The 27,692-nt window shown below is 40.9% G+C and overlaps 2 protein-coding genes across 10 annotated transcripts; one reads left to right on the top strand and one right to left on the bottom strand.

Moving 5' to 3' along the window:
* Positions 1 to 244: 244 nt before the first annotated feature.
* On the bottom strand, positions 245 to 10,396 carry ftr86 (finTRIM family, member 86). Of its 4 annotated transcripts, none has more exons than XM_079481757.1 (10): positions 10,153 to 10,396; positions 5,167 to 5,673; positions 4,823 to 4,909; positions 4,488 to 4,725; positions 3,886 to 4,011; positions 3,545 to 3,628; positions 3,331 to 3,426; positions 2,406 to 2,471; positions 2,131 to 2,333; positions 245 to 2,023 (listed from the first exon to the last, which is right to left on the bottom strand). In XM_079481757.1, the coding sequence occupies exons 2-10, from the start codon at positions 5,656 to 5,658 to the stop codon at positions 1,688 to 1,690; spliced, it is 1,728 nt and encodes a 575-aa protein (XP_079337883.1). In that variant the 5' UTR covers positions 5,659 to 5,673; positions 10,153 to 10,396; the 3' UTR covers positions 245 to 1,687. The 4 variants fall into 4 exon arrangements, with proteins under 4 accessions (XP_079337883.1, XP_079337882.1, XP_079337881.1 ...); XM_079481756.1 differs by lacking the exon at positions 10,153 to 10,396 and adding an exon at positions 9,204 to 9,316; XM_079481755.1 differs by having other exon boundaries at positions 251 to 2,023; positions 3,886 to 4,045; positions 4,492 to 4,725; positions 10,153 to 10,382.
* On the top strand, positions 9,373 to 18,742 carry nudt8 (nudix hydrolase 8). Of its 6 annotated transcripts, none has more exons than XM_079481760.1 (6): positions 9,373 to 9,513; positions 10,399 to 10,525; positions 11,284 to 12,015; positions 12,101 to 12,233; positions 13,498 to 13,575; positions 18,053 to 18,742. In XM_079481760.1, the coding sequence occupies exons 3-6, from the start codon at positions 11,285 to 11,287 to the stop codon at positions 18,266 to 18,268; spliced, it is 1,158 nt and encodes a 385-aa protein (XP_079337886.1). In that variant the 5' UTR covers positions 9,373 to 9,513; positions 10,399 to 10,525; position 11,284; the 3' UTR covers positions 18,269 to 18,742. The 6 variants fall into 6 exon arrangements, with proteins under 6 accessions (XP_079337886.1, XP_079337888.1, XP_079337887.1 ...); XM_079481762.1 differs by lacking the exon at positions 9,373 to 9,513 and adding an exon at positions 9,963 to 10,027 and having other exon boundaries at positions 10,402 to 10,505; XM_079481761.1 differs by lacking the exon at positions 9,373 to 9,513 and adding an exon at positions 9,965 to 10,027 and having other exon boundaries at positions 10,402 to 10,525.
* Positions 18,743 to 27,692: the final 8,950 nt, after the last annotated feature.

The following is a 27,692-nucleotide window of genomic DNA, read 5'->3' as shown; positions in this document are numbered from 1 at the left end:
TGCCAAACGCGCTACCTGTAAGACACAGCTGTCAGGATATATTTTATTGTACAGATGTTCTCTGTCAGATTCTTCTAGAACAACATCCTGAAATTGAGGCACTCGCTAAACGTTAATCAGGGGTGTCAAACTCATTGTAGGGTCACGGCCGGATGGAAAGAAAAGTGACAGTGTGCGAGCCAAATCAGCTTTTTTAAACCAAATTACAAATTAAGTAGCAAAAAAACTAGAAAGACATACTGTTCTGTAAAAGGTGCATTTAATGAATCCTCAGAACAGTTCAATAGCACTCTTATACCTCTTTAAAAAAACTATTTTGTTGAAGTAAAGGCAATCAAAATCCTTTCCTTTGAATATGAATATTTTTTGTCAGAAACTAGTGAAGACAAAATAAGACAAAAAATAACACAAACAGACTCTATTTGTGTACAGACGGTTACATTAAATATGATCCAAAAAATCTATACAATATAATTCACTGCCTTAACATATTAAACAACTCAGTAGTACAACATCACTTTGGATATGAACAGTACATTTATACTAGACATTTCATTTGACAACGTCTGTGTTTTTGCTAAATAGCTTTGCTAGTGTAGTTGTAAATGTTATTTTAGAGACAATTGTAAACCCTTTAAATAATAATTGTGATAGGCTTTTGATTATGACACTTATCAACTGTTCCTTAAATATCAGTCATTTCTAAATGGTTCAAATCCAAAATGCGCATCCCCTGTACCTTCATAATAAATATAACCTACCCGTTGATACCGCGTCTCTAAAATCCCAACAACTAAACATTCCATATCATCTAAAACTAAAGTCACTTATATTAACTCAGTGAATTTGTATTATTATTCAATAAACTATCACATCAGATGTTATAAAATAAAGATCTAAAACAAATACCTTTTTTGCAATCACATTTCGGATATGTGGCTCTTTGTGTGTATTCGTTTTGTTGACAGATTTCTTTCTGACAATCCCCAATTCTTCTCTTACCAGCAGTAAGAGTAACAAAAGTTCAAACAGAAGTTTTACCAAAATAAGGAACAAGTGGTGAATGCTTTTAAAGCCAGAAGTTTTACATCCGATCACATAAATTATGTTAAAACATAAATCAGACAATGCACCAGCAATTTAGTGTAATTCCCACAGTTGTGGTCTTGAAATAAAATCCCAAGACCACCAAGTCTGAGACCAAGACAAGACCGAGACCAACGACACAGTCGAGACTGAGACAAGACGATAAAAATGGTCTTGAGACCGGTCTTGAGTACTACAACAAACATGTGCTTGTTTAAATAATATTTTTGGCTTTGCGTAATGCAGATTGTCTCACACATTCCTAGAGAAAATTCAATTCCAGCTTTCAATTTTCTCAGTGTGTGCACAATAAATCCTTTTAGTCAAAATACACGCTTCTTTTCAGTAGCAGACAAAGGAGAAATAATGGCAGCATAATCACACTAGGTCAAGGTTTACAAATAATTTCAAAGAATGTGCTTCAAGTTAGTATTTTATTATAAATTCTTGTAAAGGAGTATTAGTACAGACAGAAACAGAAAGACAGCAATGCATGTTAAATGTTATTAACTGTAGCTGTGCACACACTTATACAGATATATTTTCTCCACCATTTCCTCGGTCTGCTGAGGTTCTCCAGAGATAATCTTCACTTAGATCACTATTCAAGCTCACAGATGGTGATGGTTGAGCCGACTCCAGACCAGAAGCGGAAACTGGGGAAAAGCGGTCCGTCGAAATGTGTGTGAACGGAACATATTTCCTGAGCCCGATTATGGGAGACTCTATAGAACGCCAGTAGACCTTCCTGCTGGTCCACGTAAACCCCAATGCGTCTGGCTTTGGGTCCTGTCAGTGCAGTTTCCTTTCCAGCATGCCACATAGAGAAAGCTTTACCGGACCAGTACAGGCTCCATGACTGCGTATTGTGTCCCAATCTAGCACTGTCATCAGCTGCAGAACGTACCATATCTCTGTACGCCACACCAACAGTCACCTGAAAAAGCCAATGGATCGGTGTGACGCTCAAGAGTGAATTCATGCGTCACAGGGGTCAGTGTTACCCCCTTAATATATTCTGTTACGATTGTACAATTAACGTACCCTCTGCCCTGTCCACTCCACTTCCCAGTAATAGGGACTTCCAGCCAACGGCTCAACACACATCACCTGCCTCCAGTACATGAAGCGCTCGGGCCTCTCTGGGTAAATATGGTTCTCAGCACAGAGAGTCGCCTTGCGACTTGCATCTGACAGACGGATTTGACGGTAAGCACTGTTGGGATCAAGTTTAGGCTCAATACGGACTAAAAAAAAAGAATGAAAAATTAATATATATGTATAAATTCACATTCATTAAGCATAAGCATTAAGCTCACATTTAAGCATTTCCGCTCTGGTTTTGGGTGCTGGATTCAACACACAACAGACAGCTGACCCTTCCGCTGTAAAGACACAGAAAACATGTTTGAACTATCATATCTCTAAGATTGCTGTTGTTATTATCATAAAGAACCAAATTTCATGAGTTGCCATATACAGAATCTAAACCAAACATCGTGTGATCGCTGCTTCAGACCTTTAAAGGGGTCATAATATAAAGCAATTTTGTGTTTCCCCTTATCTTGATGTGTTAAAAGTTGTTCATGCATGTATTAGACACAAAACAAAAGACATGTTCTATTTAAAAACGAAGGCTAATCCAGACCTGCCTAAGAAAGAAGCGTAACTATTCTCTCTGTAGTCTTGTTGTTGTCACCGCCATGTCGTAGAGACACCATGTATTTCATGTCATAAGAGAACTACTTAGTTGGGTCTTCCAAAAGAGGACATGGTTCGAAATCAATCAGTGGTTAAGTTTTATTCTTTAACGCCAATATCTGAGTGTGTGCAGCACATTAACACCTTACCGATCTGTTAGCCGCAGCTGAAGTTGATTGATCGGCTTGGTCATGTGCATTTTCTGGATTTCTTATATATGGCAGCACTATTCTCTTATCCAGTGGTTCTCAAACTTTTCTTTGTAAGGCCCCCCGTGTAAAGAGTGCATCGCTTTGTGGTCCCCCAAATAAAGACTTATCTTAAACTTTGAATTTTAATTGAACTAAAATCATATTCAGTTATGCAATGCTGCAACATACATTTTTGGGTTGGTGGTGTTATTTTTCCTGACGTTTGATTGCATAAATTATATGAGAAATTTCTATACATCATAAAATGCCACAAAATTAGTGGCCCCCCTGGATCCATATCGGGGCCCCCAGTTTGAGAACCACTGCTCTAACACAACCCAAAATAAATTACCTGCATTTGCAGAGGAACAGTTCTGCTTCTTGTGATGTTCTTGTGAAAGAGTAGAAGAAGCTCTGACTTTCGGTCTTGTAGAATCAGACTTTATTTCTATAGCAGAAAGGGAATCGGATAAAACATTTTAAAAGGAATGGATATTAAGTATCTGGGCTCGAGTTTATAGTACAGTAACACTGCAGCAAGGCTGAGGAGGGGATTCAGAGCTTGCCTGTGTTTTGTGAAGACAGCTGTGAGTTTCTGGTAATGACATCTCCATCAGTTGCCGTTTGCGCCACAGCAGCCACATCATTCACTAAGATGATACAGGATTGTCAACAGACAGCCTTATCTTTATGGCACTACTTCATCTTTTTGTCAAGTGAAATGTCAGTAACTTAATTGTTAGAGCATTGGTTAGCAGCAGAAAGGCAGTGGGTCTGATTCCCAGGGAACACGAAGTAGTTAATTGGTGTTTAGACAGAAATGGGAGTAAATGAGACCTTCCATATTTGGATGAATTCATATTCATGGTTTTGCTTCGAGAGAAAAACATGCCATAACACAACTCACCAACTCGAAAGATACTGGCAAGGCTGGTTTTGGTGAGATCATCAAGTCCATGTCTGTAAACCTCAAGAGCTGAGTTGACCCCAGATATCACCGGGTCTGGAGTCCAGATCTTCATCGTGCCACTGTCTGCCTGCTCAGAAGAATCCAACGCAACGATTGACTGTAGAATGTACACGTGTCGGTCATTGCAAACAGAATGTTTACACATCATACGATTACGTCTAACACGTAGTAAGATCTCTTCATTTTTTATTTATAAATATAAATGTATATACACATGTAAATATTTCTTAAACATACATGCACATTATACATAATTCTTATACAAGTTACACAAAGATATTAGCCTAGTAAACAAAAGTAAACAAATACTTTTATTTTGCTTGCAATTAGTCATGACAAGAGCCACTGAAAAACAGAGTTACGACAATCGATCTCGCCGCCGTGTGGTCACATGGTTTATGGACGCTCAATGACACAAGTTACTTACGCATTCCATTCGTCCAATGTACATCGTAACTCTGTTTTACAGCAGCTCTGGTCGTGACAACTCGTTGTAAAGCCCTACATTAAAGTGTGTCTAGAGACTCAAATTAAGGCACTTGCATTGAAGAATATAGCAGGATCGTGAATGGCGTCCAGCCTCCGCAGCTCTTCTTGTTTTATGTGCAGTTGGGAGATCTCTTGCTGTAGTCTGTAGCTTTGCTCATCTATGCGGCTAGAAGTAGAATTGTCATGAGCCTGAAGAAGTTCAAGCACCTGAGAGCAGCTGAGCTCAATGCTCTTCGAGACATCGGTGAAGAACCTCTGACTGTCCGTCATCAACTTCTGAATGGAGCTCTACACATGACACGTGATAAGTCCGTAAACACACATTCTCAAGCCATGTGGATATCCTTCCCATTTACTGAACTGAATACAGTAATGTTGATCTTACCTTGTGTGTCTGAGAAACTTGAAGAAGGCTCCCAATGATCCTCTCTCTGTCTGCAATGCTCTTCTGTATCTTAGTATTCAACTCTTGCTGTAGAAACACAGAGACGAATAAATCAATATCAATAGATGAATGAGGTGTACGGTTGGATTTGTTAAGATTAAATTATATTTTCCTAATACTGAACCTCGTTCAATATTACAGTTTTGTTCAGCAAATCAAATGTTATGTATGATTTGTCCTCCCTATTGTATATCAAAGCAACCACAAAGGCATTTCAACCTATACTCCACATATGACGTATTACAATTAAGTAATGATTTTCCCCAAACCTAAAAAAGATTTACCTGAACCCGAACCCTTTCTTTGTCGTCATCTGCTCGGACCACCTGATGACCTTTGTGTTCATGAAGGCTACACTCCTCACAAATGTCTTCTTTCTCATCACAGCAGTACAGTTCCAGCAGCTGCTGATGCAGCTGACACAAGCGGGGTGAGCTGGAGGGCAGAGTGGGATACAGCGCACCCTGAGATGCGTCAGAGGGGGGCAACGAAGTGAACGACTGATTCAAAGAAGAGTCGGGACTCTCATGCCCACCCAGTCTCAGTTTCTCCATAGCCTCCATAAGAACGTTGCTTCTGGCCAGAACGGGTCTTGGGTCGAACCGCTGTCGGCACTGAGGACACTCATAAAAGCCAGCAGATGCAGTATGATCCCAATGGTTCTGGACGCACGAGAGACAGTAGCTGTGTCCGCAGGGAAGCGTAGTGGGATCTTTCAATGTTTCCAAGCATATGGGACAAGCAAATGTCTCTGGAGCCCAGGCAGATGAAGCCATGATTTCTGAAGACTTCTGGAAAAAGAAAGATTAGGAGTATTTGGTTCACAGGATGGCTTTATAGTATCGGTCTCACTTTAACCCAAAAGGGGTGCGGTTAAACTAAACTGGTACTGCAGGTTTTTTGGATGGTTGTAGATCAACACCTTAAAAAACAAAACCATTCCGTAGAAACACTGGTAGAAAAGAATTAAAGGAAGGCAGACAGACCTGTCTGACTGGTGAGAGACTGGAATTTTTCTTATGCGCAACTGCACATCTAACACGCTGGCGTTTACGGAAAATCCAGGTACACTAGTAGTGTGTCAGACAGACGCAGGGGTAAAACCCAAAGGGTTGCGAAAGTGACGCACTGTCAAGTGAACAGAAAACTTTTGTAATGTAATGCTTCTGACGTCAGACTTGGGAGAAATTCAGACGTCCTCGAGTAATAAACGGTTTTTTATCAATTATTTTTATTACAGTACTGAGTACACAATTTGTACAAACATATACAACTCACAACAACAACATTTGAGAAAATAAAAATAATCTCTTCTCTTACAAATTGTAAAAAATTTGGCTTGGCTTAATGTGATGTTTACAAAGTGAAATAAAAAGTTGAAGCAGAAAATATATTGTACTTTTAGAATTCAATGTATCTTGTACAAAAATAAAGACGAGTTCAATTTGAATTAAAGTTGTAAATAATCTAGAACAAACATTAGAGACGTCAATCCAAAAACATTTTGGAATACAATCAAAGAAAAGAGGTCTAAGGGATTCTTTTCTAACACCACAAAAGTCGCAATAATTATAAAGAACGAATTGGAAACATTCAAATATGCCTTAACAGCATAAATTCTGTGTAATATTTTAAAGGATACCTCTATAACTTTATTAGTTAAGAATTGTTTTGTGTTATTACTTTTTTCCACTTCCATATTTTCACATCTGGAAGAAAGATATATTATTGAAAATGTAATAACATTTTGCTTCAAGACATTTCTAATGTATCCATTACTGCATTTGTCTTAACAATATTAATTTCACCAACAAAGATAATATTACGACAAACAGTTTGTCGGTGGTCTACACTTAAAGGGGCAAATATAGCATTACGTAGCAAAGATAAAACTTTACTTGATAATGTCAAGTCAAGTCAAGTCAGCTTTATTTATATAGCGCTTTTTACAATTTTCATTGTTACAAAGCAGCTGTACAAGAAAACATTGACTATAAGTAAAACATAAAAGGTTATGGAAGTCAAAACACAGACAGCTCTATCTTTGCGTGGTGGTTGTAAAAATTCGATTCATTCTGTTCAATCGATTCATTCGTTCACTATAAAAGAACCACTTCACTCAGAAGAACTGATTCATTGAAAATGCACAGTTCAAATATCAGACACACAATAAATTACTATATGCAGAGTTAATTAAATAAGACTATCAAATGCACCAATGAAAATGGTAGAATCTTTTGGTTTCACAGGGAACCTAAATTTGTGAAGGAATTAAGTTGAAAGCAATCCTTGCTCATCAAGTGACCCGGTCAGACCTTCTCTAGGAATAGGGTTGAGAATATAACATTTTTATATTGGGAGGAAGAGGTTAAATATTGTTAGTATTTTGAAAGCAAGCATGTCTAGGAAGCGTGAGTAGTAAACACGGTTAAAGAAAATTAATTTTCGGTTGAAAAAAACAGCATATGCTGGGTTAGGTACGGTTTGATGCTGGTCATAAGCTGCTCTTCCAGCACATGACCAGCTAAAACCAGCACACAGCCATCTAAACCAGCACGCGACCAGCTTAAACCAGCACACGGCCATCTAAACCAGCACGCGACCAGCTTAAACCAGCACACGGCCATCTAAACCAGCACGCGACCAGCTAAAACCAGCACACAGCCATCTAAACCAGCACGCGACCAGCTAAAACCAGCACACAGCCATCTAAACCAGCACGCGACCAGCTAAAACCAGCACACAGCCATCTAAACCAGCACGTGACCAGCTAAAACCAGCACACAGCCATCTAAACCAGCACGCGACCAGCTAAAACCAGCACACAGCCATCTAAACCAGCACGTGACCAGCTAAAACCAGCACACGGCCATAGACCAGAATCAAAACATACCTAACCCAGCACGTGCTGTTTTTTCAACAGGGTTGGAAATGGCTGAGATTCTATCTTCAGATTTTGTAAACTTTTGTTGTAGCCTACTGTATTAACACAAGCAAAACACATATGAAGAAATATATGAATTAACTGTGGAAGTAACTCAGAAACGGAGAACCACTTTGTCTGTGTTTGAAACAAAGTTGCTTTTTTTTCTACGTCGCGTTGTGTCTTGTGTTCCGTGTACACCGGACCATGTCAGATATATCCACGGGCCAAATAAAAGTCCCAGCAGATTCAGGACAGCACTTCAACAAAACGTTTTTAGACCGTATATATGAATATTTGTGTACTTACTTTTAGTTTTATGACGCATTCCCGTGTGGGACCCGTGCTGTTCTCCATATACATGCTTCCCCTCGTAAACATTATTAAAAAACATGGAATCAGCTTCCACTGCTATGCAGATGATCCTCAGCTATATATCTCATCAAGACCAGATGATTCCTCCCAGCTATCCAAATTGGCAGAGTGCATTGAAGATATAAAACATTGGATGACCTGTAATTTCCTTCTTTTAAATTCTAATAAAACAGAAATATTACTTATTGGACCAAAGACACGTAAACCAAATATTTCTGATTATAAACTGCAAGTTGAAGGATGTACTGTTACTCCAACAAATACAGTAAAAGATCTAGGGGTTATATTAGACAGCAACCTGTCATTTCGAAATCACATCACAAATGTCACAAAAACAGCCTTTTTCCACCTAAGAAATGTTGCCAAGTTACGAAATATTCTGTGTGTTGCTGACGCGGAGAAGTTTATTCATTTATTTATGACCTCAAGACTTGACTACTGTAATGCGCTACTTAGTGTTTGTCCTGCATCATCAATAAACAAACTACAGTTAGTTCAGAACGCAGCTGCCAGAGTTCTAACCAGGACCAGAAAATACCATCACATAACCCCAATGTTATCAACCCTTCACTGGCTACACATTAAGTATCGTATTGACTTTAAAGTTCTTTTAATCACACTCGCCCAATTTAAATCTAGATTAAAAACGCATCTTTTCAGTCAAGCATTCACCTAATGCAAATATGCTAAATAAACCACCAGGAGATGCTGACATTAGATATTATTTACTAGAATAATTGGATTTATTATATAAAACACCATGTAGTGTGTTTTACCCTTTCTTGGGTTTTTCGTTTTTCCCCTGTAAAGCTGCTTTGGAACAATGCAAATTGTGAAAAGCGCTATATAAATAAAATTGAATTGAAATTGAATTCATGTAACTACAGCTCGTCAGATTTCCTTCATAAAGTTAACGAAGTAAATCTTTGTTTATAGTCCATTCGTGTATCTGTGATCAAACAATAAAGCTGTTTTGAACACGGTCAGTGTTTATATATAGATGATCGAGTCATGTGTACTTACCCAGTAAATTCCGTCTTGACGACATTTAACTAAGACTTGTAGTAGCTAACACTCGTTTTAAGACCTTTCTTATTAACCAATTGCCCTCATGACTCGGTTCTTTTCAATGAATCAGTTCTTCTGAGTGAAGTGGTTATTTTATAGTGAACGAATGAATCGATTGAACAGAATGAATCGAGCTTTTACAACCACCACGCAAAGATAGAGCTGTCTGTAGCCTAACCTTACACAATACATGGATTCAATAACTAGAAATCAACTTTTTGTGTACTTCTCAGAAACGTTATGGTTCTTCTCAGTATACATAAAGGTAACCTACACTTAGTTACTATGCAACTACTTACTATGCAAATGATAATAAAATATACTTTCTGCTTAAATATACATAGGATGTTGTGCAAAAGTCTTGTTTGTAAAAAACAGATATACCGTCACGCTACAGCAAACGATATTAATCACTGGGTTAAAGTCACCATGAAATCAAACATGAAAATTCTAAGTGTTTCACACATGTCGCAGTGGTTATTATAAATGTTTATCCGTGCACACCATTATTTTCTCAAAATTAACTTGCACCTGTAATTTTAAATCAAAAACACGAAGCCTCTTCACCACGTGACGTCGGCACCAAAAAGAGGCAGGACTTTACTGACTGTCCAATGGCCAGGCATTTTTAGTCCTCCCTCCAGGCCCAGTTTAGAACAAACCAATCCCAAAGGGAAGAGCAAAATAAACCCCGCCCAATCGTTTTTTCTCATTTCAGAAGCACTCAGATATAGGCTACGTCACAGACCGGAAAAGAAGTCAAACTTCCATCTCACGGGGTTAAAATACCAACTAAGACTAAATAAGATGTTTGCACAGAACTGTAGATTATATGTATCATAATTACAGTAATTAATTGTAACACTTTAAATTTTTTGAAAGTTTGGGTTTAGGTGGTACCTACCTAAGTTAGTAGCCTAAATAGGCCAAAAAATCAGTTGGTAGCCTATGTGTGTACTAGTACAACTTGTGAAAATCAGTTTGAGTTTTATACCAGCGGAGTGAGAACCGAGGGTAAAGTGAGAACCTCGGGCTAGTTCTGAGCTTTTTGAGGGTTCAGCTTGATTTAGGATGAAGGTTAGGTAGAGGCTGAGGCACGCGCGGTGTTCTGAGAAGGTAACGTTGACATTGTGTGTATGTGTTTGTCCAGCAGGGGGCAGCAGGCGCCGGTCACATCTGTCACAGAAACACACAGAAGAAGAGGCTGAAGGAGTCTTTCGCGTCATCCCTTGTTGTTATTTATTCGGCTCTCGGCAGGTTTGTGTTGTCGTGTAAAGGTGAGGAAAGTGTGTTTGTCTGTTGTTGTGAATGATTGACTTTAGATGATAGCGGGATATCAAACAAACAGTTTCTGACTGTTATCTGTAAATATCATTGTTCACTTTACTAAAGGCTGTGTTGTGAATTATTCCGGAGCTGTTTTAAATGACTGTCTAAACTCATCTGTCCGGGTTTCAAATAATAAATGTAGAATGGACAAGATGTCAAGACTTAAATAACAACGGTAATCCAGTAGAATTGATGTTCCCGTAGCTCACTAGGTAGTGCACAGCGCTAGCAAAGCAAAGGTCGTGGGTTTGATCCAGGGGACACTAAATGCACTGTAAGTGTCTCATATGTAATCGAGCTAGAGCACTCGGTTATACTTTAATGTGGTTATCATCATATAACATACCAACTTTATTACCGTACCAGATTCAGAATTGACCTTAAAGGAGCAGTACACCTTCAAACCAGTATGTGAACCTGTAAGTGAAAGGTGTAAGTGTGCTTTTCTCTTACCACCATTTTTCAAAATATCTTCTTTTATGTTCTGCAGAAGAAAGAAAGTCATACAGGTTTGAAATGAAATGATGGCAACGTTTTCACTTTAAAGGTGAACTGCTCCTTTAAGTACTGTTTAATCAGACACTATCACACAATTGGTCATATATGCATATATGGGAGAAGGAACGGTTCATGTTGTTTAACTTGTAAATATGTGGGCTCCAGATAGAAAGATGAATGAGTCTGACTCTTGATTATTTTTCCACAGGATGTCTAGAGCTTTTCAGATGAAGAATTCAGTAAATCTGCTCCGGATTCACAGGTTATTGCTGCTTACGCTGAGAGACTCTGTGTGTGAACGGACAGTCACTTCATTGCAACTTTATGACATTCGCAGAGACACTTACTTTAAAACCTCACCCACGTCTACTCAAAACTTCTCTACACTTTCCAGGAGACTCTTTGGTGTTTCGCATACTTTCAAGGCTGTACATCCATCGAAAACAATTCTGACATGTGTTCCCACTCATTTCCTGTTAAGTGATATTATTTTTAGGTCTCTGAGCAGAGCGAACAAAGCAAAGACTTTTCTGCTTTTGTGTACATCCCTGTTAGCACCTCTTTCTGTTCTAGACTGGAGCAAATGCACCGTCATTTCAAAACATAAAAAACAGAGGGACGGCGATGTCCTGAGCGTTTCTAACACGGACGCAATGCTGTCAGTGGGACATTTTGAAAGAGGAGCCCGATCGGCGACTGCTGTCCAAGGCCGCGGGCTGCACACAGATGCACACCGATGGAACGCGTTGGACATGTGCTTGTCCACAGGAAACCAGGCGCGATGCAAGCGCTCCCTGCTACGCAACGCTGCTTTATACGAGCGTGGAGAAAAGAGCTGGGCGGCAGTGCTGGTGTGTTTGTGTGTTGTGAGCGGGCAGCCCGCCTTGCTCTTCACACTCAGATCTGCAAAGCTGAAGGGTAGACACAAGGGAGATGTCAGGTGAGCCCACGCGTCCAACATTCAATCTCATTTCTCACGGTAAAGTAGAGTGTGTATGTGTGGTCCTAATTAGAAATTCATACAGTTTCGCAGGGGGCAAGAAAGATTCCTTGGACCGAACTGTTGTAGATACGGCTCTTCGAGAAGCTCGTGAGGAGCTGGGCATCCACATTACAGAAGATCAAGTGTGGGGCGTTCTTAAACCGCTGCGTGACACGGTCAGATTACAGAATTTGTTTTTCTGCATATCATTTTTGTGTGGACAGATTGCGCCTATGAAAAGTACACATATTGAAGCAGGAACTGAATTATTCTGAGTCCATTACCCAAGGACAATACAGTAGACAGCACATAAATGAGCACCTTTAAATGGGAACTTAGGAAATCGGTTATACGCTTCACGCCTTAAATTACACCCTGGAGTGCTAAGACAAACAGTAAGAAAAAAAACAAGCTCACAGAGAAAGTGTACATTTTCTTCTGGAAATGGTTAATTGAAACAACCTAACACTTCCACAGTCAGCTAACGAAGCCTCTGTCCACAGAACTGTAAAGGCTAAAATGACACTATTTGACAACATAAAAAAAAGACATTTCAAAATTGTATGAGCTCCTCACGAGTTCTTGAATGGTGAGTGGATATTCAATGAGTAGAGTCCAAAAGTAAAATCTGGCCAATCATATTGGAATTTTGTCCCTATGCCTTTAGGTTCAGTGTCTTTAGGTTAAAAGTGGATAGTGAGTGAAACAGGACTGTGTATGATGTTTTTTTTATACTATTTTTTGGAATGTACATAACACTGGACTGATCATAAAGTCATTCTGAATATGTTCATCGGTTGGTAACTGAGAGTCGGACTCGTGACCAGAAGGTCGCCGGTTGGATCCTCAGGGTAACGGCTGAGATGCCCTTGAGCAAGGCACATTACTCCTACTCGCTGGAAAATCATCGCAAAGCTTGTATATTTTTAACTGCTGCTTTACAGGAAATACAAAACACAAATTTGTTTCGCTGCATTTCTACAATTTTAATACTTTATTAAAAGTTTGCAAAACCCACAGACATACATGAAGGGTGACCAATGATTTATGAACAAAAAAACAATAATGAAAAACTGAAGCAGCAAGGTTTCATCCCGAAGTTTTGTAGTAAAGAGTTTAGATGATTGATTGCGTTCTTTGAAATACGGTTTTGAAGAAGTTCGATGGCAGTAGATTATAACATATTCATAGGCCGTAAAGTATAGGCCTAGTAAACATGCTTAAGTCAAATTAAAAAACAAAGTTCAAATCATGATTGAAATTTCAAGCAAAATAATCGTTTTTTTTATGTAATCGAGCAGCCCTAACTGAATTTGCTTTAACTAACATATTGCAGTCATATGTTAGTTAAAGCAAATATTTGTTATTTGATTTACATTACATTTACAAGCAATACTCCAGCTAAATGCATATATTTATCTGTTTTTTGTCCATTTTCAGTCTGGAATGATGATTGCACCTGTAATAGCCAATCTTGGAGCACTGGAAGAACTGTCATTTAAACCCAATCCAAGCGAGGTAAATGCAGTCCTTTATTACACAGTACATTGTCGCACAATTTAATATGTATCTGGACCATCTTTACATTAAATACGACATTCATTTGTCATGGCATTGTTTCCTCCACATCAATGCAATCATTTAATTGTTCAATTTAGTTTTATTCATACAACGCTGCATTGTTCTAAAGCAGCTTTACAGGAGAAAATAAACAGAAAAACACAGAAAAGGTCATTCGCAGTGCATTGTGTTTGTAGAACAAGCATTAGAGTGATGTTAACGGAGTTTACCAAACCTCTAAGCTAACCCAATATAAGCAGTCTCCCGGTGAGCAACCCAAACCGGCCCTGTGGCGAGGAACCCAAACTCAAATGCTAATTAAACGGAGGAACCAGTCTCAGTACGGAGGGCCAGGTCCCCTCTGACGTGTCACAGCTGGACTCAGTGACTGTGATTAAAAGTTACAGAATTTTTTTTTTTATGAATAACAGGGAGAGCCTATAAATTGTTGAAACTGTTTAGGTCTAATTTAGTCTCATTTTGAGCTATAACTTCAAACTGCTGTCCTGTGATTTAAGTTTAGCATTAAATACTAAGTACTGAAATTTTGCATAAATGATACAAGTATTCCATCTTTGCTCTTGTTTGGTGATGGAATTGCCTTAGCTGGAGTTGGGAGTTGGAGCTGGATTAGTCGGGGCATCCTGAGGTGGTGAGGAGGGCAGAAAGAGAATAATTAGCGTAGCTCCAGTTTATTCCTTTTTTGCAGAAGATGATCATTTGCCATCGATTTTCAATATTGCAATGTATGCTTCATGTGAATGCTTGGCTGAAAAGATGTGTCTTTTAGAGGTCGACAGATTCATCGTTTTTGCCAATTAATCGGCACTGATAATGATATTTTGAACTATCGGCAACAAAACAGTTACAGTGTAAAACAGGGACATCTAGAGGCGCAAACAAAAATGACAGCCTGTTTGGTTTGGAGCAATACAGTTTACATTTACACATTTTTCAGACGCTTTGAAGCAACTTGCATTGAATTATCCATTTATACATACAGTAGGTATGTGCTATCCCCTGGGATCGAACCCACAACCTTGTTCTTACCACAAACATGATGTTAAAAAGTAATTTATTTAAATATGTTGCATTTAATGGGGAACAGCAGTATATTTGCAGACAGGGCTGAGAGCGCGCTAACATTAGTATCCTATTAACGTTAGCTTAAGAAGTTAGAAAATGGTGACAAAAATATACACAGAAATGTAAAAATTGTATTACTGTTACTATGGATTGGCATTTATGAGTATTGTGTGTGTCCGCCTCCGAAATAGAAAACAGATGATAGAGACAGCACAAACGGCTAATGTTAATGACATTTGTTTTAATGTGAACACCACAGTATATAAAGTTAAATATTACTTTTACCATGCTGTCTATTATTTTCTTTCTAAGCTCCTCAGACGACTTTATCCTTTGCTTTCTCTGGTCCATGTTCAGTGTGGGGATCACAATGTTACCAAACAGCACAGTGACTACTTTTCTCTGTTTAAATCGTCTGAATGACTAAAAAAAAGATTGTATACATGTGTGATATTTCAAACTAAATAGTTTATTTAATTACTATCGCTATAATCAAATGATGTATTATCTATTCTAAGGTGTACCAACAGATGTGTCCAGGCCATTTTAGAATATCTTTGTAGAATAAGCAACAATTAATCTCTTTCAACAGCTTCTTTGCTTTATTCTATGACATGCCAAAGGCATGCAAGTATACATGATACAATATCTTTTAATTTCATCACTCTGCAGGGGGAATGAAGCATTATTTCAATGAGCTGTACGGCCACATACACATTTGAGCGCGTCTTTATATAACCTGTATTCAAAGAATTTCTGTATATGAAAGATTTATCTCAAGAGATCAGATTACTAATGTAACAGTCTGTCAGATCACGAGAACGGTGCGTGTTTCATTGATTTTAACACAAGCGATAGTTTATTCTCAGTTTATAATACAGACGTGATGTGTTGCTTTACATCTTTAATAACTAAAAACATCTCATACATGCACTGCACCAACACCACCACCTGTATTTTAGACAGAACCTTCGCTCTCTCTCCCCTAGCACCCTCTCTGCACCTAATGCACCTAACACTCGGCAGCTTTTCAAGACCTTTAACTCTATTTCTTGGACCCCTCCTCCCCCGCCCACTACCTCTTTGACTGCTGAGGACTTTGCTGTATTTTTCACTGAGAAAACATCAGCCATCAGCAAACAATTCTCAGCACCGCAGACCTCGGTACACACTACCTTCACTTTCTCTCCTCCCATTTATTGCGAACACTCTTGAAAGGGCAGTTTTCAACCAAGTTTCCTCATACCTATCCCAGACCAATCTACTGGATGACGAGCAGTCTGGCTTCAAAACAAACCACTCCACTGAGACTGCACTGTTATCGGTCACAGAAGCACTGCGGCTAGCCAAGGCGGAATCTAAATCCTCGGTCCTGATTCTGCTAGACCTATCTGTAGTGTTTGACACAGTCAATCACCAGATTCTGACGGCAGATCATTCAAGGTGTCATTCAGGGTCTCGCTGTCCACTGCTCACCATATGATCACAGGGGTCCCTCAGGGATTGGTGCTTGGGCTGCTGCTTTTTTCTATTTACATCCTTAGGACCAATCATACAGGCAGACAGCTTCTCGAATCACTGTTATGCTGACGCACCCAGATCTAGGTGCCTTGTCTTCCAACAGCCCAAGAGGGCTCATGTGACACCCCTATTCATCTATCTTCACTGGCTACCGGTTGAAGCCCATATCAGATTCAAGTCACTGATGTTTGCCTACAGGACTATCACTGGATCTGCGCCAGCATACTTTCACACTCTCCTAAACTCCTACACCCCATCAAGAACCCTGCATTCAGCAAACGAGCGGCGCCTTGTAATGCCTTCTCATAAGGGCATTAAATTGCTTTCCGGCTCATTCTCCTTCACAAATCCTTCCTGGTGGAACATTCTTCCTAACGTGGTCTGTTCAACCACATCTCTCACAACCTTCAAAAAACTACTAAAAAACACCTCTTCTGTGAATAATTGACAGACAAATGAAAGAAAAAACGTACAATAACCCCCTTCTCTCAATAGGTAGTGGTCTAGCTTTTGTTGAAACTGGTAACTTTGTATTAGCACCTAATGTTCTATTGCTCTTTTGTGACATATCGCTTATTGCTCCCCAAACCCTTTGTAAGTCACTTTGGATAAAAGCTAAATGACTAAATGTAATAACTGTCAACAGCTTTAAACAGCGTTCAGAGATGTATGAAAAGGCACTTTATTTACGAGCCACTCCCTTCATGCACACTTTGACCTCAACGTGAGAAAGAGACTTGCACTTATTCTGAATTTACAGTCTGAAAGATAAACATACTTGTATGATCTACCTGTTTCTTAAAATGATGTAGGTAATGTTCCTGAGTGGACGTTTGCCTACTTTGTAGATGTTAAGCTTTTGTGTGCAGCTTAAAAACTTAAAATGGCACTGCGCAGGACCTACAATGAGTCTGTATGGAGCTTCAGATGGCACAGATGAGTCTGCGCATAGCTTCAGTTGGAACATTGCCCTCCATCAATTTGCAATCGCTTTCCTGGGCTAGACTGGGCTAGATGATTCTGTGTTTGCTGCACATAAAAAAATGGCCCCTTCTTAAACAACCACAGATTGCTTAACCGGGTCACGATTGCTTCAATTATTTATAATCTGGTTAATGATTTTAATAGGTTCTCACACTCGGTTATTCAAAAAGCACGCTATTTTTCACATTATTGCAGCATCAGTCTTTATGTCTACTGAATGCCCTGTTTAGTTCTCTATGAAACCCCTCATTCCAATACGCTCTGATTGCTCAAGCTGACCTAGCCAGTGATTGGTTACCCATTAAGAGTATGTCTCAGAAATGTCCCTCCCATTGCCGTATCCACAAGCTTCCGTGATTGGTCCCCTGCTCAGAACTCATGTCGACAGTGTCCCACCTTACCACAACTGTAAGCTTTAGCTCTAAGGTATTAACAGTAGCAATGGCATAATTTCACCTCAGCAGCTCAACATGCGGATCAATCACAAGCAAACGTATTGGCATCTACCTGCCAGTTTGTGTGCAAGTGTGTAAACCGGACCGATGGTCATTTCGGAATGGTTGCATAAACAGTAGCTTCAGTTCTGTTTTCTTATAGGACTGAGTGAACATTAAAGATGAATCTACCTTTGCTCCATCCGACCATTCCTCCATCCAGATCTCATTCAGCTCATCAGTAATTCATGATTGTGTTGAATGGCCAGTCAGGTCAGTTCAGTTTAGGCTTGTCCATTTCCACAAGCAATTTGTTTGTAAACCCTCAATGAAGTCCAAATGTGTTTTGTACATTCAGATTGGTTACAGGGTTTAGTAATGCTTTCCTTTTTTTGTTGTTGTTTTTATAGGTCGAGGAGATTTTTACCCTGACACTTGAGCATTTATGTCAACCACAAAACCGAGGCTACACTAATTTCCGCACCGGCGACCGCTACGGCTACACACTCCCCGTGTTTCACAGTCCCAAGTACCGAGTATGGGGTCTCACGGCAGTGGCAGTGAATCACACACTTAAACACATCGTGCCCCCAGACCAAGAGTTGGACCACAGTTTGGTCCGGTAGCACTTTCTAAATACCTCTACTGCTATTATAATAAAGCCTGATCAAATGCTTTTGTGATTGGCAGTCTGGTTTCTGAAGATCTGACTTGCCCACCACTGCATAGGTGTGTGTTTGTGTTGTGTAGGTAAAAGGAACGATGCAGTTGAAGGACAACATGTACTCCATGGACATGGACTATGGCATTTCGACTTGTCTTTCAGACTAAAAAAAAAACTGCAGAAATACCCTACAACGGAAACCTGTTGCGTCATTTGGGATGATGTCATCACATAGACATTGTAAGCACATAATCGTCAATCGATTTTGAATTGCTCTGTTTTATAAACTGGTAGAGATTGAATGATTTTCAGTGTGCTTTACGTTGGGAAATGCTTTCCCAATTCTTTATTTTCTAGAGGAGTTTTAATATTTTTGCACAAATTAATTTGAATACACTGGTTTTAATTAACTTAATAAAACAACTATTAAAACGTCTCTGTTATTGTGTGTTTTCTTCATGTTTGTTTATAGAAATTGTAACATGTAAGGGGCTCTGAATAGCATAGACGTTGTTGAAGTGTAATTGCCTTTATTTGACAAAGTGCGCGTTTGGACAGAGAGCAGCTCATTTGTCCATCATGCAACATTTTTTACGTTATATAAAAGACTGGTAGAGTAAAATGTTCAGTCTTTGCATATTGCAGTCTTTAAACGTATTAATCATGCAGTCAAGCCTGTCGCAGTCTTACGTGGCAGTTAACGCATTCAAAGCTAACGTTATTTAAGGTTCTTTAAATGTATTTTATTTTTAGCAAAATAGTTATTATTTTAGGTTTCTGAGTTCAAGAACTTCAAATCGATGTTAATTTTTGTTAAACAGATGCAGCTTTAACATAAAACATATTATTGATGTTTTAACCTTTTTATAAGTGACCTGCATTATTGGCCCTTACTCACACAGTCACACCCTTACTACTTACAGAATAGTATCACACCCTTCAGATATCCGCAATCTTTAGTTTTTATCACTTTTCAAAACGACAGATACAGCTGTATGATTATTTCGGAAAACATGCAACGCGTATGGGGGGCCGAACTAAAGCACGTGTGCACAGATTGCCAAGAAAACACAGACATCAATCTGTGTGAGGTTCATGTCCGGCATCTTTTAGACCACCGCTCCATCTATCAGTTTCAAACGATCCCTAAATAAAAAAGTACACTAACCCTCTCACTTCTCTCAACAGGTAGTGGTTGAGGTAGTGGTATTAGCACCTATTGTACTCATTGGCGTAAATTTCATTTAACAGTTGGGGGGACAGTAAACATTAAATGTCTTAAGAGCAATTTTTGAAGGGGACACAAATAATAAAGTCAGAATTGTATAAATATATGTGAACACAGAGGTATGCCTTGCGACTTTCATTATTGTAGCATGGAGACGGCATCATTATCATTTTTTTTAAGTTTCCTTGGATCAATGAAAAAGCATTTTTTCTTCAAAACTATTTATTGAAATGTTTTTTAGTTGTTTAGAATCCAGCCATCAACATACATCAACATCTAAATGCTATCTCTGTTATTGTGAAAACGTATGTAGTATAAAAAACAGACTGGCTCAGCAGAAAGTAATGTTTTCATACTCATAATAACTAACCTGTTTTCATTACACTTGTAAAATTGACAGATCCTTCTGTTAATTGATGAGCCTGTGATGTTCATCTGCTGAACAGCCACAACTCTTAAAACATTAAAGGGATAGTTCACAGAAAAATCCTGTCATTTACTCAGCAAATCTGTATAAATGTCTTTGTTCTGATGCACAGAGAGAAGGATATTTGGACAAATGCTTGTGACCAAATAGTTTTTGGAACCCACTGACTACCATAAGTAAGAAAAATTACATCGATTTGTTTTTGTTCTGTTGAACACAAAAAGTGATATTTTGAAGAATGTAGGAGAGCAAAGAGTTCTGGGGCACTTTTAACTACCATTGTCATTTTTACTCCAATGTTAGTCAATGAGCTCCAAGAAATGTTTGGTTACAAGCATTCTTCCAAATACTCTGTGTTTAACCAAACAAGAAATGTATACAGATTTGTAGAAACTGAGTAATCACAGAATTTAAATTTTATTTGGTGAATTATCCCTTTAATAAAAGTGGTCCTGCTCTCCCCGTCCCTCAATAATTTCTGTGTCACGGTTATTGACAGAACCCAAGCGCAGGCAAACGTGAGATAAAAACTAAACTTTATTTAAACAAAAGACCCACGATGGGGAAAACATGAACAAAACCAAGACACAAAAGAAAACTAAAACTTCCCACTAGGGGGACAAAACAAACAAAGTCCTTTGAATAAAAATCAACAATAATCCACAAACTCAGAACAGGAACAAAGAACACGATAAGGCATGAACAGGAATAATCCAACAGGCCAAGTGAATACGAACACGGAAAATAATGACAATGAACCGACAAGGTACAGAGGAAAACTGGGACTAGATAAAGGGAAACACTAACGAGGACTGATGACACAGGGAGAGTGGCGGCAGGTGGCATGAATGGAACACTAAAGGAAAGTTAACGGGAGGATCGACGAGGCAAGTGATTGGAATGAAACACTAAGGGAAAGATGGACCAGGGACGGTGACAAGACTAACAGTAATGGGCCGCTAACAGGGAAACAAGGGGCCGGGCTAAATGACACCAGAGAGAGAGCATGGCGTGACAAACCAAAACAATGTTCTTTCTCCACACAAAACACATGAAACTGGCATGATCCTGCCACAAGACTCCAAAACCAAGACAAGGAGAGGCAGGATCATGACATTCTGTCTCCTTTGCCTGGGATTGATACTGTGACAGATACTGTGTTTTTTTATATTTACATTTACATTTGGTCATTTAGCAGACGCTTTTATCCAAAGCGACTTACAGATGAGGAAACATTGGAAGCAATTATAACAACATAGGCAACAAAATACATAAGTGCATCAAACTAGTCCATTAAAGCCTAGCACAGTATAAAAAGCTAAGAATAGTGAGGTTAGTAATTATTATTATTATTTTTTTTTAAAGAAGGAAAGGGAAGAGAATTAGGATATATATATATATATATATATATATATAAGAACCCATTCTTATAAAGAGGTTTTGCCTTAATGTGGGAACCTTTTGTACTTACTTTGCGTTTAGGTGAACTGAAAAATGATCTTATGTCCACAATGTGTTAGGTTTATAGGTTTACCATGCAGACTTACAGTCATATTATATAATCGTATAATTGAACCAGAACGCAACACAACTGGCATGTGTGCGCTAACAATTTACACACGCACCTTAATTCATAAAATAACTGTGAGCCGTCTCAGGTAACGTTAACGGCAGCAAGGTTTCTTAAAAAAACGGTGGTAAATCGACAAAGTAGCGAACTATGATCTTGCGTACTTGAGATAACTTCATCTCCAATTGCGACAGCAAAAATAATCAGTATTCAAATAATCAGTATTTTAACAGAAAAGCATAAGTTGCCTCACATTCATTCATTCATTTTCTACCGCTTATCCGGGGCCGGGTCGCGGGGGCAGCAGTCTAAGCAGAGATGCCCAGACATCCCTCACCCTAGACACTTCCTCCAGCTGGGAGACATAGTCCCACCAGCATGTCCTAGGTCTTCCCCGGGGTCTCCTCCCGGTCGGACGGGCCCGGAGCACCTTCCGGGGAAAGTGTCCAGTAGGCATCCGTAACAGATGCCCAAGCCACCTCAGCTGACCCCTCTCGATGTGGAGGAGCAGCGGCTCTACTCTTCACCCTATCTCTAAGGGAGCAGCTTCTCACCCTATCTCTAAGGGTATCGCCCAGTCACCCTGCGGAGGAAGCTCATTTCAGCCGCCTGGATCCGGGATCTTGTCCTTTCGGTCTTGACCCAAAGCTCATGACCATAGGTGAGAGTAGGAACGTAGATTGACCGGTAAATTGAGAGCTTCACCTTGCGGCTCAGCTCTTTCTTTACCACGACGGACCGGTACATCGACCGCATTACTGCAGAAAGCTGCACCGATCCGTCTGTCAATCTCCCGTTCCATCCTTCCCTCACTCGTGAACAAGACCCAGAGATACTTAAACTCCTCCACTTGAGGAAGGAACTCTCCACCAACCTGAAGTGGGCAAGCCACCCTTTTCCGACTGAGGACCATGGCCTTGGATTTGGAGGTACTGATTTTCATTCCAGCCGCTTCACACTCTGCTGTAAACCGTCCCAGTGCATGCTGAAGGTCCTGGTTTGAAGGGGCCAACACGACAACATCATCCGCAAATAGCAGAGACGACATCGTGTCGTCCCCAAACCTGCCACCCTCCGGCCCCTGGCTGCGCCTAGAAATTCTGTCCATAAAAATTACGAACAGAACCGGCGACAAAGGGCAGCCCTGCCGGAGTCCGACATACACTGGGAACAAGTCCGACTTACTGCCGGCAATGCGAACCAAGCTCCTGCTTCGGCCGTACAGGGACCTGACAGCCCTTAGTAAAGGACCACAGACCCCATACTCCCGAAGCACCCTCCACAGGATGCCACGAGGGACACAGTCGAATGCCTTCTCCAAATCCACAAAACACATGTGGATTGGTTGAGCAAACTCCCATGAACCCTCCAGCACCCTGTAGAGGGTGTAGAGCTGGTCCAGCGTTCCACGGCCTGGACGAAAACCACACTGTTCCTCCTGAATCCGAGATTCTACTATCGGCCGTATACTCCTCTCCAGTACCCTTGCATAGACTTTCCCGGGAAGGCTGAGAAGTGTGATCCCCCTCTAGTTGGAACACACCCTCCGGTCTGCCATCCCAGAGGCACTGTCCCCGACCGCCACGCGATGCTGCAGAGGCGTGTCAGCCAAGACAGCCCCACAACATCCAGAGACTTGAGGTACTCAGGGCAAATCTTATCCACCCCCGGTGCCTTGCCACTGAGGAGTTTCTTGACTACCTCAGTGACTTCGGCTTGGGTGATGGACGAGTCCACCTCTGAGCCCTCAACCTCTGCTTCCTCAATGGAGGACGTGAGGGTGGGATTGAGGAGATCCTCGAAGTACTCCTTCCACCCTCCGACAACATCCCCAGTTGAGGTCAACAGCCTCCCACCTCCACTGTAAACAGCATTGGTAGGGCACTGTTTCCCTCTCCTGAGGCGCCGGACGGTTTGCCAGAATCTCTTCGACGCCAGTCGATAGTCCTTCTCCATGGCCTCACCAAACTCCTCCCAGGCCCGAGTTTTTGCCTCCACAACCACCCGGGCAGCAGTCCGCTTGGCCTGCCGGTACCTGTCAGCTGCCTCAGGAGTCCCACAAGCCAACCAGGCCCGATAAGACTCCTTCTTCAGCTTGACGGTTTCCCTTAATTCCGGTGTCCACCACCGGGTTCGGTGATTCCCGCCTCGACAGGCACCGGAGACCTTACGGCCACAGCTCCGAGTGGCCGCTTCGACAATGGAGGCGGAGAACATGGTCCACTCGAATTCAATGTCTCCAGCCTCCCTCGGGATCTGGTTGAAGCTCTGCCGGAGGTGGGAGTTAAAGATCTCTCTGACAGGAGACTCGGGCCAGGCCTTCCCAGCAGACCCTTACAGTACGTTTGGGTCTGCCGAGTCTGTCCAGCTTCCTCTCCTGCCATCGGATCCAACTCACCACCAGGTGGTGATCAGTTGACAGCTCCGCCCCCCTCTTAACCCGAGTGTCCAAAACATATGGTCGCAGGTCAGATGAAACGATCACAAAGTCGATCATTGACCTGCGGCCTAGGGTGTCCTGGTGCCACGTGTATTGATGGACACCCTTATGCTTGAACATGGTGTTCGCTATAGACAAACTGTGACTAGCACAGAAGTCCAATAACTGAACACCGCTCGGGTTCAGATCAGGGGGGCCGTTCCTCCCAATCACGCCCCTCCAGGTGTCACTGTCGTTGCCGATATGGGCGTTGAAGTCCCCCAGTAGGACGACGGAGTCCCCAGTCGGAGTACTTTCCAGCACCCCTCCCAGAGACTCCAAGAAGGTCGGGTACTCTGCACTGACGTACGGCCCGTAGGCACAAACAACAGTGAGAGACCTATCCCGACCTGTAGGCGCAGGGAAACGACCCTCTCGTTCACCGGGGTAAACTCCAACACATGGCGGGAGAGCTGGGGGGCTATAAGCAGACCCACACCAGCCCGCCGCCTCTCCCCATGGGCAACTCCAGAGTGATGAAGTGTCCATCCTCTCTCGAGGAGTGTGGTTCCAGAGCCCAAGCCATGCTTAGAGGTGATCCCGACCATCTCTAGTCAGAACCTCTCAACCTCACGCACCATCTCAGGCTCCTTCCCCGCCAGCGAGGTGACGTTCCACGTCCTTAGGGCTAGCTTCCGTGTCCAGGGATCGGGCTGTCGAGGCACTCTCCTCCGACTGCCGCCAGATCCACCACGCACCAACCCCCTACGGTCCCTCCCGCACGTGGTGAGCCCACGGGAAGGCGGCCCCACGTCGCTCCTTCGGGCTGAGCCCGGCCGGACCCCGTGGGGAAAGGCCCGGCCACCAGGCGCTCGCATACGAGCACCGGGCCTGGCTCCAGGGTGGTGCCCCGGTTGCGCCATACCAGGCGACGTCACGGTCCTTCAGTTCTTTTTCATCATATGGGGTTTTTGAACCACTCTTAGTCTGACTCGTCGCCTAGGACCTGTTTGCCTTGGGAGACCTTCCCAGGGGCATATAGCCCCCGACAACATAGCTCCTAGGGTCACTCGGGTACTCAAACCCCTCCACCACGTTAAGGTGGCAGTTCAAGGAAGTTACCTCACATGTCGCAAGTTATTTACTCACTTTTGTCATCTCCGTCTCTTCTGACTGACTCTTCATCACCCAAAAGGAGGCGGGTTTAAGAGTTTTAGAATCCAATCACATTACAGTTCGGCAGTTTAAATATACACACCCTACGTTTCCATATACATGCATTACGAATGATAACTTAATGCACAGAAACATAACGGAACAAAATGAAAACCCTTTTACACGTATTTAAAAATGAGCCCGCGGCGTGAGTTTTTTTCAAGGCGACCGTTAGAACGTATCACTTTAATATTTTCATGGCATTTCTTCTTTTTCATTCAATATATATAGAACTTGTAAACTATGTCATGAAACATCTGATATTCTGATTGTCAAATATATGTATATGAATGTGTCTTGTTGTTTAAACACTTTTATAATGATTAAATTAGTTGAGCTAACAGTTATTAGCGGGCGCCGCAATGTTTGCCGCGATACAGGAGGATCAGTTGTACAGTTTCCACAACTAATTTATTAATAAATCAGCACCAACTACATTACATATAATCAGTTCATTTAAAGCCAATAACTTAATAGCGTTCAACATCAACAACCACATGAGCTGAGCCATGTAGGCCCTACCTGGCTTGCGTGTCTACTCTGTGTAGCGTAATAAGATGAATAGGGAAAGCTTGCAGTGGACCAAACCAATGTTAGGCAGGGGAGGGAAAACTCAACAGTTTTTAAACTTAAAACACGTTCATTGCGTTTGTATTTTTTCTGTTTACACTATTATATTAGGTATACATAAATATATTTTTCACAATAGACAGTCAGATTTAAAAAAAGGTTTTTGGGGGACAACCCTCGGATGGGGGGGAATGTGTCCCCTGCGTCCCCCCGGGATTTTTGCCCATGATTGTACTATTGCTCCTGTAAATCCTATCGCTTATTGCTCACTGATCTCTTTGGATAAAAGCGTCTGCTAAATGACTAAATGTAAATTCAGTGTTATATCTGACGTTTATATAACATTCATCACCCAAATGCAGTGAGCAGACAAACACAACTGAACTTTGTTAAGCATGAGAAGACATAGCCTATTAAGAAATATATTAAAGAAGTCAGAATTTATGAAACACTGTTGCACCACCTCTTTAACTCAGGGTTATTTTCACATAACATTTCGAAAATTCTATTAGCGCTTTTGGAGTCAACCACTTTATTATCTTGTTCGAGATAAAACTCTTTGTTAATAAATTGCATTTAAGTGTCATGTCCTCGCTTTTTTTCAGTGTTGGAATTCCAGTGTCTGTCCCACAAATCTTTGTTGAGCTCCACGTTTTCAAGACAATATTTTCCTTTTTTACGCACCTTTAATTTACAGAGAATCGGTGGTTTACGGGAGCGACATCATGAACGCCGACGTTGCGTGTGTGGGCGAATTCTGTCATGTGACACCACATTTCTAACTAGTTTCCAAAAACATTTTTTGTGACATTTGAATATGGAGTTAATATTGTGCCTTAATTTAACAAACAAATCCAGCATTTGCAAACAAACTCAATTTGCTTTGCAAAGGGAAATCTCGCCTCGCAAACAAACAGAAAGCAATGTGCAAATACAAAGGTCCGTTTGAGCGAGAACGCAGATAATTAACAAATATAAATGATGTTTTACAAATAAATACAAGCCATCCTACAAATTACTTGTAACCTGTGAACAAATACTGTTAAAAAGGCTACTGTTAGGCTTTTATTTATGTTTCTTAGTTTGCCAATCAGTGCTGCGAAAAGGACGTGCAGGTCTGTGCTCCCGCCCACTGAACGGAGTTTGACTGATCGGGAAAGCAGACGGATGCAAGCTGAACTATAGTTGATATTTGCTAAAGTTGTGTGCGTGATTGTAAAGTAAGTTACTGCTTGTTTATACATTGTTCTCTATTTAGTTTATGAACGTTTAATAGCTCATGGGTAAACGTTGATGTAGCGAGTGACATACAACCGAGATTGTAAAGATGTTTGCTTGTATATTTACATACTGGTTGCCTCACATATTGCTTTGTTATATCTATAAAACGTAATCTATGTGCCTTATATTCAGGATTTAAAGTATTTAATGTTTATATATATATATATATCGCTCACTTTTAGAGTTGAAGTACTCGTGGGGCGCATGCGCACTAATGCGATAGAGCGGTCCCATCTCTGTCCTCAGAGCGCAAGGGTGTCAGATATCAATCGCTCAGTAATAATCATGCTTAGTGGTGTACTTTCCCATATAATGGTATATTTGTTCTACTTATTGTACATTGTTGATCATTGTAACTTAATATTCAGTGTGGAGATTACTGTTACTATGTTTATATTATTCGTTATTGTTCTTTGTACTTAATTATGTTTCTCATACTTTTATTTATAGAAAACCACACACATGTGCAAATCAGCATTATTCAGTGTACTGAGTTGTGGTGACAATAAATGGTTTACTCCTGAATGTCTGATCCTTCATGGTAAAAGTCTCTCACCGGACGCTCCGTAGTGGGTCTGTTATTCAACCCGGCACTCTTGGCTTCTACTAGTCAACATTTTTACATGGTCCTTCGAGCCGGATACCCAGATTTACTACGGAAAGATGTCACAGCATG

The sequence above is a fragment of the Barbatula barbatula genome (assembly GCF_947034865.1).
Source record: "Barbatula barbatula genome assembly, chromosome: 19".
Lineage (NCBI taxonomy): Eukaryota > Metazoa > Chordata > Actinopteri > Cypriniformes > Nemacheilidae > Barbatula > Barbatula barbatula.
Note: the sequence above shows the minus strand (reverse complement) of the source record. Positions and strands in the feature narration are given on the sequence as shown.